General features: G+C 39.1%; 1 protein-coding gene across 2 annotated transcripts in view; it reads left to right on the top strand.

Moving 5' to 3' along the window:
• BCKDHB (branched chain keto acid dehydrogenase E1 subunit beta) overlaps nucleotides 1–6,462 on the top strand; it is a 100,116-nt gene extending 93,654 nt beyond the window's left edge. Inside the window, exons 10-11 of one of the 2 annotated variants that reach the window (XM_032443334.2) lie at nucleotides 2,756–2,908; nucleotides 6,121–6,462. In XM_032443334.2, the coding sequence (XP_032299225.1) occupies nucleotides 2,756–2,896 (141 nt within the window). In that variant the 3' untranslated portion in view covers nucleotides 2,897–2,908; nucleotides 6,121–6,462. Of the gene's footprint in view, nucleotides 1–2,755; nucleotides 2,909–3,004 lie in introns of both variants that reach the window. The other variant, XM_032443335.2, reaches the window with a different exon arrangement.
• The last annotated feature ends 6,827 nt before the right edge of the window (nucleotides 6,463–13,289 follow it).

Genomic DNA, 13,289 nt, shown 5'->3' with positions numbered 1-13,289 from the left:
TGTAGGATGATGTAAATTCCCTTTTACAGAAGGAAGAAGTGGAGCAATAAACTCTTAAGTGTTTTTTTACTGGCGTGATGCCTAAAAACTCTTTCTCTAAACTGTACCACATTGCTGCATTTTTCTATAAGATTCAGAAGGATGAGTAATACTTTCTTTCAATAATGTCCAAAATGAATTTGTTTTTTCATCCCTTTTGTACCATTCCATATCTCTATAAATACCCGCTGCTCTCAGTTCTACATGTTTACAATGATTGTGCACTGATTTAGCAATACTCTAAAGCCAAACCTGAGAGGTTCTCTGGTGAGAGTAAAGCACACACTTTAGGACCTTATTGAATGATAGCATGAATTTAAAATTAACTTGGGTGAAGTTTTTCACATGAGCTAGAATACGACACTTTAAGGAAATATAGTGGGTCTGTACCAGTAGCAGAGGCTATGTTTAAAACAGAATCCTGCAACATCTGGCAAATCCTTGTTTTCAACATTTATTCTTCAAATCAAGGCACAAGATTCTTTTGTGGTGTCATGTGTGATACATTTGACAGATATTGTTCTGAATTTCAGAATTTGGAACTGTACTTCTGAGTTGTTTTGAACCCTTCCTAAATTCATGTCCAAGGTCAAAAGAAAGGAATGTCTCTGACTAAAATGACTTTATGGAAATATAACCACGTATGTTACCAGAGTTGAGTAAAATTCAGGGAAATGAAGGTAATTGGCAAAGGTCATATTGATCAATTGAGGCCAGAATTTTACTTCTGCAGTTCAGAATTGGGAAGAAGAGCAGTGATTTTCTTCTGTCTTATCTCTTTAAAATTAAGGCAATTTGGATGTATTGCACTAGTAACCACTGTGTTTCCTTCTGAGCATTTTTCTCTAACAAAAAGATATTTTTTGCTTCATTTGAATTTTGGTATCTATTATATACTAAACAAGTGTGATTTTTTTCATAGCTTTTTTCAAAATGGGACTTTTAAAGCATGTAACGCTGAATAAGAAATCCTGCAACTGCTCTGCTTCAAACCATTTAATTTTTAACGATTTTTCCTAATGTCTTTCCCTGGAAGACATGAGATTTTGAAGTAGTCTCTCCTAAATAAGCAGAGACTTACTGAAGGCTTTCAGTTTGCATTCGTTCCTCTGAAGAACAAGAACACTTTGAGCAGCACTAGCCCTTATATGCGCAAATGGTGTGGGGTAAATCCGCTAAATTTATGACTGTGCTCTACTATCACTCTTTCAGATACTGCACTATGCTTCTGCTTTTAGGCTTGTACAGTGGATGTCTTCTAATGTTCCTTAAACAGAGCTGGATGAGATATATTTAATATTCTAGTTATATTTCTCTGTGATATGGTTGCACAGGTGCAAAAAATGTGGCACAAAAATCTGTGCAGCAGATGTCGCAGCATCCTGTTCTTGATCAGGTGAACAGTTGTTTTCCATACCATCTAGCTTTTAGCAGCAGCTGTGAACAAAAATCCATTTAAGATAGGCTATTTGATGGGCCTGTCATTTGTTTTTCAAGCTCAAGAGGGGAGATGGGTTAGAAATTTGCCTATAGACTAGACATTTCTTTTTGAATTAGCATATATGTGTAATGCTTAAGAACATCATCTTGTTTGCTTGCTTTGAAGAGTTGTGACTTCTTTTTTTGGGACCAAATGCTTAGCTTGTGACAAGTGTAACTGTAATTCTTACAGCCACCTGAATGTTTTATTTCCTTCGAAGAAATATGCCACTTCAAATGAACAGCTGGAGAAGAACTGTTATATTCATGGTGTGTTACAAATACTTTCTGTGCTGCCATATATCATGATGTATGTAAAGCACAGTAGGGTAGAGTTTGGCTGCCATGAATTGCAAAGCAACATTCACTGAAAATAGAGATGTCTTTAATTTCTTCATTTGTGCACTCTGGAAAGCAAATAGATATGCTAAGATATGGTGGAATAATAATTAACATCAACAGTAGTTTGATGTGACAAACTTCATTCACTTGTTGTCAGTGATCTATGCCTTCGCTCTTATAGTTGAGACTAGCAATATTCAAACCCTATTGTATATTCATCTATTAAATATGGTAACAGTATGTATTCCCACAGATTATTTTCATATTAACGTGGTGCAATATTTTGTGCCCTGGTCAGTTGAGTAAAGAAAATCAGTCTTTGCCAAATCTTATCTCTGGTTAGAACAAAAGTTGTGTTTATTTATGTAAAATACAGGATTTACTCATGGGGTTGGAAATGTGGAAATGCATTCAAGTTCAAATTCACAATTTCCACAAGTGCTTAACACTTCAATTGTAGAAAGGTACAAATAAATTTAAATATGATGTTCGTGTGTCCAAGAAATAATATGCACTGTTAGACTGATTACATAGATTTTCTATATGTTTAAAAGCTGTGCAGGAAAGAAACTCTTACTCCTTTGTTCCTAAAATATTTGTTTTTTGGCAGTATTTGTCTGGATGTATAGCAGATGTACTAAGTATAACCTGAGTACAACTTAATGCAGCACACATGTAGCAAATGAAAATAACATTAATAGAAGTTGTTATTTTAATATGGACCTTTGGGCAAAAGGAAGCAATGTTCTGGTCTGGACTACTTATGCTGTGATATAAATAGAAGGTTTCTGTTTCCAGGACTGTCAGTCTGGCAAAGTTCATTTGACCTCAATTTGTGATGCAAGACTCCTGCAAATAATGGCCTCACTAACATTTATTCTGTTTCTGTTAATAGGAAGAATGCTTTTTGAATTTAGAGGCTCCTATTTCAAGAGTCTGTGGCTATGACACTCCTTTCCCTCACATCTTTGAGCCTTTCTACATCCCAGACAAATGGAAATGCTATGATGCCCTTCGAAAAATGATTAACTACTGAGCAATAACACAGGTGAGAAATACTTTTGTACAATGGTAGTTTGCTTGTAAACTGTTTTAATGAAGCAATTGCAAGGTTTGAGGATATTCATTTATTTTTCTTTCACAGGAATTGTTTGTATTGGCTCTGGGCCTTCAGTCTGAAAAGTGTCTGAATATTTTTTAGTAGTGCCATTGAAGTCAGTGTTTGAAGTTAATTATCATCCTTAATCAGAAAATTAAATTTCTTGTATCCTGCCAAGATCGGATATATTTTCACCTATATTTAAAGACTGTTATTTCACAGGAAAATCATGTTGTTAAATTGTATTTTTCATTCTTTGGGTGGGCTCGTAATCCTGTGAAGTAGGAAGTCCCGATTTACACTGAATATATGCACTGCATGACAGTTGTGCACAGAGCATTGGAAGTGTAGAAAGCATTTGTAGAGTTCTACAGTTCTATTCAGATAGAATATATCTGGCTATAAGGCTTATGGTTAATACTGGTTCTAAAAAATCTATCTAACTTGTGTGTAATGTGATTGCAGAGAGATTTCTATTTGCAGAGCCTTCAGGCACCAATAGCCTATGAAGTAGTCTATTGTTATCACATCTCTATTGTCTTTGTCTTTGATTTCATTTTAATACCATACCAAGCAGTATTTGGCTGTCCATTAGCCCACCACGACTTCAGAAATTATTGGGTGTTCTCAGTGTAGAACTCTTGATATTTATAATCAAAGTTTAATTGTCCATTGTGTTCTGATCTTCCTTTAATTAAGTGAATAGATAGCTTTTGAGACTGAGTCTCGATAGGAAAAGAGCATTCAGATGAAGCCGTAACTGGCCAGTTTTCTTCTAGATTAAAGAGATTCTCTAATAGGTAAAGGAATTTGTAGCTGTGGATGCTGGACTGTGGGTCTCAGGTAGGCCCTATATTAGGAGCGCCCTCTTGTGTCCATTTTTCTCAGACGTTGAACTGTGAATTGGATTTAGGTTCCCCAGGAGAGACAGTTGTCAGCACCTTAATGTTAATCTCGTTCGTGTACATACTATCTTCCAGGATGACTTTTTACATTTCACCATTTTTGTTTTCTGTGGTGGCTGAAACTTGAACTTCTGTATGCACAATGGGAAATCTATGTAGTTCCCCATACAGTCTGTCTACAAAATCACCCGTTATTGACTTACTGTAGCATTTCTGAGGAGAATATTGCAAACTGTTTTGTAGAGTATGTTGTCTTTTTCACAGCAGTTATTCTTGCCTTGTATCTATATTTAATGTTTTCAACCTGCATTGACAGTGCCTCACGTGCACGTGGTTGCCTATCTTGAGGCTGAGATTACAGATTGTTTTAGATTTTTACAATGCATACTGTGTAGCTGACAGTGACAGAGGCAAGAGGAAAATCTGTGTCTTTCAGCAGTTTCTTAGTTATTAAAATTTATAGCTAGGTTAGGTGTAAGGCAAATAGCTTCAAGGTAGGCATCTAGATTCCAGACAACCCTTTGTAGCTGGGAAACAAGGTAGAGAAGAGGCAGTGACATTAAGATGGACGTGCAGTTCCTGGGTAGTGGTGTCTGGCTGCTCACTCAGGCAGGTAAAAAAGAAGAGAAGAAAGAGAAGAAGGAGGAAGGAGAAAGAGAACAGAGGAAAGCAGACACGAGGTGTATAAAACACACTCTTGAACACAAATATATTGAAGGGAGCTGTAGAAAATTTCCAAGTGGTTTTGTTTTACCTTTGCATCTTTATCTACCATGTTTTCATGTTCTGGTCTGTTGATAAATTATGAATACTAAAGCTGCTAACAGATTACCTGCCTAAGAGTTTGAGTGTTTATGTAAGATGACAATATTAGTATTACTAATTTAGCCTCTAAAATTATCAAGTTATCACACTGTTAACTTCATTATGGGACTTTTTTTCATTGTTCTTTTGTTGTATCAAAAAGTTTAAGCATGGTTCTTAAAGGTTTAAAGATGTAATTAATGAAGGAGGCTGATTTGTGTTTATTTTTCTTTTTGAGCATGTATTTGAGGTGTTGTGAACACTTTGCTCAGAACGAGTGCTACAGCTGGGAGAGGCTTGCAATTGGCAGCAATACTTGCCCTTTCTCATCTACTAACTTGTGCTGGGAAACAGCAAGAGACCTGTGAGCTAGATAGTTTAGTAACTGTTCTCTGCAGATAATTATTATTGCCCTTGTTATTAGGCAGTGCCTCATAAATGTTAACATGAGGCTCAGGAAAATTATCACTCCTCTCACCATTTATTGAATAAAATTAAGAGACAGTACATGCATATATTTAACTTGAGACTAATAGCCAGTTTTTTTTTAAAATCACAGAATCCTAAATGTTGTAGGCTAGGCAGCCTGCCTTTCATATTGCGCTGTCTGTAACCCATAGGATAAACAACCACCAGAGGCTTAAATAAATCACAGCATTCTTGACTTATAATGTTTGGATGACAAAAGAATGCTGGATGACAATTTAAAAAAAAAAAAAAAAAGAAAAAGAAAAAAAGAAAAGCATGAAAATGGCCAGAAAATAATGTCTTGTTTCTCAATCCAAATTAAAGTTAACACAGTCTGCTAGTGCTATGAGTTAAGATGGCTTTTTGCTAGATTGTACCTAAGGATCTTAATCTTGCACTCAAACCTTCCTGAGAATCTGTATAATCTGTAGTAAAGGTATTGGCTGCAGTTTTTTACAGGACCTTTCATCAATGTAATAACAGATTAATAGGATATCTAGTAGAGCACTACCCAAAAAGCAACACTCTGCTTAGCATTCACGTACTGGAGTGGGATCTTCTTTGCATAAATGTCAGGAATTAGTATTGTCTTCTCACTGGACATCAGCACTTAGTTACAGCATTTCTAATTTCTGCTCTCTGTTTGGGCAGCATTAAGAACATGATGAAACTTTTAAGGCATCAAGTAAATACACTGTTAGAGTTTAGACACCTTGATGTTCAGATGGTGTTTACATCACACTGCATAATTAGGCAACTTGAGGGAAAATATCTCGTTTCCTTTATCTTTAACTTCCTTTTCACCAATCGTTAGAAATGGATTTATCCAAATGTATGTCTGATAAAGGATCTTTTCTTAATATACCGCAGAGAACTTTATAAATTTTAAAAGGAAGATGACCATGAAGAATGGTAGGTGTTTAAATTGTGGATATTACTTTCTGCCTTAAGATATATAATATATTTTGTTATCTTCTTCTGCAGAGCTAAGAGGAAAAACAGGAAAATGCAGAAGTCTTCAAAACTTTTGGCACTTTCTAAAAGTGATTTTGGAATTCACATAGCAGACTGTTTCCTCTGAACTCAAATATCCTTAGTATTTATCTTGGCTGTTATTCAGAAAGCTCAAATCCTCATTAATTATGGTGATTGTCCATTGGTGATGGACAGTTGATTGCTATAATAAGTAGTGTCAGATGTACTTAAAGGTATTCCAGATGTTCTATGAATATTAACACATTGCAGTGGTTCACAAGGTTATATCTCTAAACTTAATTGTGTAAATATTAGAAGCAAAATTTTATTCAATAAAAGATATTATACAGATGTGGTCTCTTGGTTCTGTTATTGTTTGGGGAAATCCCAAAGAAGCTATTGGAATTTTGATTGTATTTTCAACGAAATAAACCTTGGACAGCCAGACCAGCTGATGCCTCTGATGTGACTAAAACTTCATAATTTTGGAGAGAAGGAGTAGAGTGGTGAGAAGGTGGGAAGAAGTCTGCCAGTAGCCAGATAACATCTCTAATTAAGGGAGATCCTCCAGGGAGAAGGAGGAGTATGTTTTGTATCTGTTCAAGGCAATCCCCAGGGTGATGGTTGAAACAGCCCAGAGATGAAGCTCGGGAGAGTAACTACACAGTGAATGTCAGTGGATATTCTCTCCCATAACTGTCCATCATCCATTCTGATGACCTGGGGGACTGGAGCAGATCTGCTGAAATCCAGAAGAAACTTGGCTTTTGGACCAGCACTCTCAGGACTGTTATCGTTGGCGACAAAGTACTTGTGCCCTCATCTCAAAGCAGCTTCATGGGGCTACAATGCAATTTTCATCACACTCTTCCAAACCTCAGGAGGAATCCTTGCCTGCTTTGTTGTTTCTAAGAACTCAATTCAAAGATCCTGGTTCAAAAGATATTTACCAATGGAAGGTGCTTGATTATAATGCTCCAGGTCCTGCCGCCATGTTGTCTAAGATTCTGCATTCATAGTTTGTTGCCCACATTTTCTTACAGTAAGGAAAGAAGAAGGAAGACATTTTGTCGTAACACAACCAAAATGTTATCAGTTAATTAATATTTCTGATCAAAATTACATTATTGGTCAAGTCTTCTGTCAGTGTCTTCTGCCTGTAAGTCTTCTGTAAGTGCTGTGAGTGGAATCTGTGAGTAGTTTTAAATACAGTGGGAGCATTATGTGTTTTATATTTTGTCCCATATGATGGGAATTGTTTTGTTTTTATGAATAAAAATGAATTTTAAAATTTCTCTTTGTAGAAAATGGGGAGATATTTTATTAACTGTATTTCTAAAATGTGCTGCCACTGTATTTTAAAGCAGGTAAAAGAATTACAGTACTGCCAAATTAAAATGCGCTGTCTTGAATAGCCTTAATACTGTATGCCTTGTACTTGTACTTTTTGTAGATACAAGCATTTCCTAATGTATTGCAGAGTTTAAAATCAACTTACGTGTATGGAAATACAGAGCTAATATATTTCTCAGTAAACGTGTAGAAAATATTTTCTCTTAATGCAGATTACTACACTGTCTGAAGAGCATTTTTTTTGTATTTTCAGCAAATCGCAATGTGTTATTTTTTAATTGTATACAAATTGTTCCTTTCTCCTCCACTTTTGTAACAGAATCTTTTTTCTCAGGCAAAGATGGTTCATATTCAAAGGTACAGTGCTGTTCCCACAAACCTGCCTAGATGGCACTGTGCACTCATGTAACCTCACAGGTGCTGCTGCTGAAAGAGTGTTGTGGAAAAATAATTTAAGGCTCTAATTGGAAAGGAAGGTGTATGCTGATACATACAAATAACTGTCTCATTAAATTCCTCACTAATATAAACCAAAGATGATTCGTGGTTGTTGTGGTTTTCTTTTTTTCTTTCCTTTTTCTTTGCTGCTAAGGTTTCTTAATTAGATTAATAATATCATGCAAAAGATATGAGATGGAATAATGTCCGATTTACCCTAGAATAACCTATTGGTAGTTTCACTACTGCTGTCTCCTTCTAAAGAAAAATCTTGTCACTGCTCCTTTCTATTAGTACAGAAACTTAGAAATCTATCAAGTCCTGCTCATTTAATATTAATTGCTAGAAATAAATAATTACTGTATGTAGTTAATTGCTGAAATTCAAGAAAGATGTACAGAGTCTTCATGGGACCATAGATTTATTAACTGCAAAGATATGTTCACTTGTCTTCATTCATACAGCTAAGACTGCAGTGCCATAAAAACTTTGCAGTAATAAGCATTGCACTAATTAATAAAAAAAATGATTTAAATCACTTGAAGTGTTCTCCTTGGTGTAACTGTGTGTTTTTACAGGAGGATTACATGGTAGCATATTCTCACCATGGTAGCCAGGCGTCTTGGCACAATGATGTTCCATTCTTATGGTCTGATAATCAATTCTGCTCATGAATCTTTTCAGGCAGCTATCTTGCTTCCATGGCTAAAAAACAGTATTCACAGTGCTCGGATGTATTGCTGAACCTCTGTTCTAGCAACATAACTTCAGAGGCAGCAACTGAAAGGCATCCATTCAACAAGCTGGCAGAGATTGTTATCATAGCAACTCATGGGGTTCAGTGAGCATTTTATGTTCATAACAAAATAAGCTGACACAATCTGTGAGTCCTGCCAGATTTCAGTAGACCTGAAATAAGGATGCAGTTCTTTTGTAGCTCTTCCGCTGCCTAGCAGCTCCACGAGGTACGTGTTCATTAGACACAAGAGACATACATCTGACTGCAGCATAAACAAGAAATTTAGAACTTAATTCATTTGCTTATGCTTTGGCTTCAAGTACCATTTGAAAAACCCTGGAATATCCTGCAGGGTCTCTAACCACTGCTTGCATAGGTCTTATGTGATATCTGCCAACCCCATGTGTATCTTGGGTTCTTTAGGGCATCTCAAATGGCACTAGGTGCTTCTGTTCAGGCATATAAATGGAGCCCTTTGTTTTCTGGGGCTTGGATAGCTGATACCTGACTATTTTTATGTGAGCTTACATAAAGTGCTAGTGCTGAGATTAGTACATGCCTCAGTTTTCAAAATTAATTGCTGAAGTCCCCAGTAAGTACATAAGATGGGATGCAGGACAAATGGTGCATGCGAAAGAAAGGGTGGTCATCTAGGTGATAGGCTGACACTGTGCTTGGGAGTTGGTTCTTTTAGGAGAATAATTCAGAGCAAACTTCCAATCCTATAAATGTCCCCTGGCTGCAGCTCTTAAAGTTTCTGCTGAATCTCAGAAGACAGCATGTGGGCAGGATCCAGTTCAAGTTCAGCAAAGTCATGAGCAACAGCGGTGAGTGAGTTAATGGGATATGTGGAAGGTGCAATCCCACTGCTTCCTGAAGGAGCTTGTGCGTGGGATTCAGCTCAGGGTTAAGCCACCTATATTTAAGTGCTAAACTGTATATGTGTTTGCCTGAGCAGAGCAGTTGAGCTTGCTAGTAGGTTTTTAGGGTAATCTGACTCATTTGGCAAGCTAAACTGATTGTATTGACTCCCTCATGTTGTTCATGCATAGGGCCAAATAAGAGGCTGTAGTGTATCCTGCCCGGCCTTCACTTGGAATTCTGGAGGGGTTCAGATCTCCCATAGGTCCTCAGTCACACCTTCTAACTCAAGTCTTGCATCTAAGTCATTCCCAGCATCTCTGCTTGATGAGATCTAATTCTCCAGAGTCTGCAATAGAATCACAGCCCAAAAGTGAATGGTGGATTTTAGATGTTTAACTTCAGCCGAAATTGTCCATTCCGTGCTCTTGGCAGGAGGGTGAGAGAGCAGGTGGGTGCTGGGTGCAAGAAGCTGGGAGAATATGGTCTGTTCCTCAGCCTCCTGGTGCTGTTTCCACTGGTACGTAATGTTGTACTAGTTGTCCCCACTCCTGTACCAGGTGACTAAATGATCTCATTAGCCACAATGATTAATTTGGTCATCACATTTGAATATATTTAATATATTCATATTACAAGTGCAACAGTGAGTCATTTCCAGCTTTGGGTTTACGTTATTCACTTTGAAATATCTGTAAGTTCTTTTGTTGCCTTTTTTTTTACCCTAATTTTTGTCTCTTTTGGGAAAAAAAAAAAAAAAGCCAAAACAATCATCGTACATTATGGGCAGAAACTTGAATCTGTTCTTGCTCATGTAGGTCAGTGAATAAGTATTCCACAACAGACAGTAATGTGCCATCAGTGTTTGAAAAGGATTCCCTGTTGATTCCTGTGTCTAGTTAATTACTTTTATATGATAATTAAATCATTCCCATTTACTCGCTTTCCATTTGCTTGCAGCTGAGTACTTGCTGAAAACAGAAATTGTCTGAATTTGTTACGCCTGCTGTTGCACTGCTTTGACAGCGTTTGCAAGCTCTGCAGTGTGTGAGCTGCTGCTAGCTCCAGTTTTGTGCATCCCAAGCAGATTTTAGCTAAATGACCTGGGCTTCACATGGACAATTTCTTTCCAGTCTTTTCACCACAGCCCTTACCAGCACCCTGGTGATGAAGTGGTGCAGATGAGTGAGGCTGTTACCTTCCAGGCAGAACTTTTTGGTTAACTCTGCTGTGCTTGTCCCAGTAGAGAGCCTGGTGCTGGTGGAGGAGCACAGCCAGAGGTGCTGGGATCTTCCTTTGGTTCTTGGGGGAGCTAGCAGAGACAACACTGATGTTTCATCATGCATTATCAGTTTGGCTTGCCAGGGCTCTGGCATAAGCCAAATGAATGGTAAAGCCATTGCCCTCTTCCCTTCATGCATAGGACCCTACTGAGGTATGACTGATGGAATATAACATCAGCCTGCGAAGTGATGCCAGAACCCTGAGAGTCCCTTTTGCTTCACCTTGGGTCAGGTAAGAAGCACTCATGCAAATAGTTCCTCTGTCTGAGCTAGGGCAGTAAAACTGCATGGGCGATACAGCGATGGCGACCATCATTGGGTGACAGAAGCACTCTGTACAATGACAATGCAGGCAGCTGCCCAACAGTGCCTTCATCCAGCAGCTGAGTCAGAGCAGCCTGATACATGGCAGGCAGGAAATAAGCCGTGACGGAGACAGATGGAGGAGCCAGCTCATCTCTGCAAGCCTGGAGACAGACCTGGCTGGCCTTGAACAGCAAATCCAGGTGGTAGGTCTCAATGGCAGGTGGGATGTGATTACACAGAGGAGGCATTAGGGAAAGATTGCTGCTCAGTGGCAACCTGGGACTTGGCAGGCTCTGAATGACTCAACACCTGCACACATTTGCAGTGAAGTACCGCAGCTTTCTATGTGCTCAGATAGCTCAGCTAACTCCAACTTCCTATTTGCTAACCCAGGGCACTGTAACAGAGGGTCAGCTTAAATATGATTTTTGCTTTTTTTGCTTTTTGGTTGGTAAGTTGGTTTTAGGTTCGTTTGTGCAGAAGATGTGGGAAGGGTACCTCCAACAGGATCCATGGATGCAAGCCAGCACTGTAGGCTTTCCTAGCCTGGTGCAGAGCAGTGCCTCAAGTCCAGACAGGACACTTGAGAGGTATGTGTCACATATTAGTGTGGGTTGACAGTTTTTTTTTGTCCCATAAAAAACACCAAGCTTGTGCCTGCTGTGATGCTAAAACTCTAATGTCTGCAGGCATGACGTCAGGGATGTCCAAAGATGCCTCTCAAGTGAGCAGTGAGGCAGTGGAAGAACAAAGCACAACCTTGTTCCAGTGCACTTTGAATTGGTTATTGAGCCATTCCTCATTTGGCATTTGCTTCACTTAAGGTAGCTTCAGCAATGGCTGGTGAATGTTAAACTGTCAGAGACTTGAAGAACAGAGATGATCTGCAGTGTTTACTTCCTTTGACTGTCCTTAATCCTTTCCTTTCTGGCTTTGTTCTTTGGCACAACCAACCAATGCTCCCTCTAGCATGGGGGATACTGCTGCTCCATGGAGGGACTGCTGGTCCCAGGCCCAACCCCATAGAACCAAACAATTCATTGCATCATTGCAAGAACTGCCTGTGCTCAGCCTGCTGTCTTGGGGAGGGGGATGCTCAAGTTGTTGGTATGGTTAAAACAATCTCAGTGAAGCACAGACGTAAAAGCAAACTGGAATTTAGGAGTGTGTATGTGTTTGTGTATCTGTATATACTCATCGAACAGAGTGAGGCTGCTCTTGCATCAATCTGGCTCCCTGAGACTGATGTTCAAAGTCCTTTCCCAAATGAATTTAATTATTTATATTTCTAAAGACAAACAGTCCTCAGGTTTTAGTTATTTCCTTCCTTTGCGTTTGCAACATCTGTATGTATCCATAGACGAATCCTTATGATCAATCATCAAGGTATGAAAAATGAAGCCATTTCCTTTGTGGGTTCTTTGGATTTATCTGCTTATTTTTTAACCAGTGGGAACTGATAGAATCACAGAATCACAGAATGAACAGGGTTGGAAGGGACCTCAAGGATCATGTAGTTCCAACCCCCCTGCCTAGTAGGGCCACCAAACATACGCCTTTACTAGATCAGGTTGCCCAGGGCCCCGTCCAACCTGGTCTTGAACACCTCCAAGGATGGGGCATCCACAACTTCCCTGGGCAGCCTGTTCCAGATAATACTGATAAATTAAATTATTATCTTATTGCTTCTTTATGGGACTCTTCAGTCCCTTCACTAACTGGTGCTGTGCTGAGCAACCTGCTAGCCAAGCCTCTATGCAGTCCCTTGTGGTGAGGTGAGCAGTGGGGTGGGGATGGCCTTGAAACATTGCCAGGGAGAATGGAAACCATAAAAACCCTACAAATCTAAAAGATAAAGTGATGAGTGTTTTGTGCATGGCGCACTTGGACACTATCAGTGTTTCCAGCCCTATCACTATGCCCACCAAGATGGCAGCTGGGCTAGTGTGGGCCTTGCCATTCTGCCATGTGTCTTTTCAGCTGGGTCAGGTGGCTGAGGGAGCCCAGTTTGCAAATGCTCCCATGCTTCTGCCTGGGAATAAGTGCTTAAGGACACCACCTTCAACAACAAGCTGTGGCAGGCTCGATCTGCACTCAGTCCCTGTAAGCTCACCCTATTGGGCCAGGAGAATTTCAGGCTTTTCTTTGCACATCTTTCCTTTCTACAGCAGTCAAGTCACGTGGGTGCACACACTTTG

This window comes from Coturnix japonica, chromosome 3 (genome assembly GCF_054131305.1).
Source record: "Coturnix japonica strain WE chromosome 3, WE-NBRP24, whole genome shotgun sequence".
Classification (NCBI taxonomy): domain Eukaryota; kingdom Metazoa; phylum Chordata; class Aves; order Galliformes; family Phasianidae; genus Coturnix; species Coturnix japonica.
Note: the sequence above shows the minus strand (reverse complement) of the source record. Positions and strands in the feature narration are given on the sequence as shown.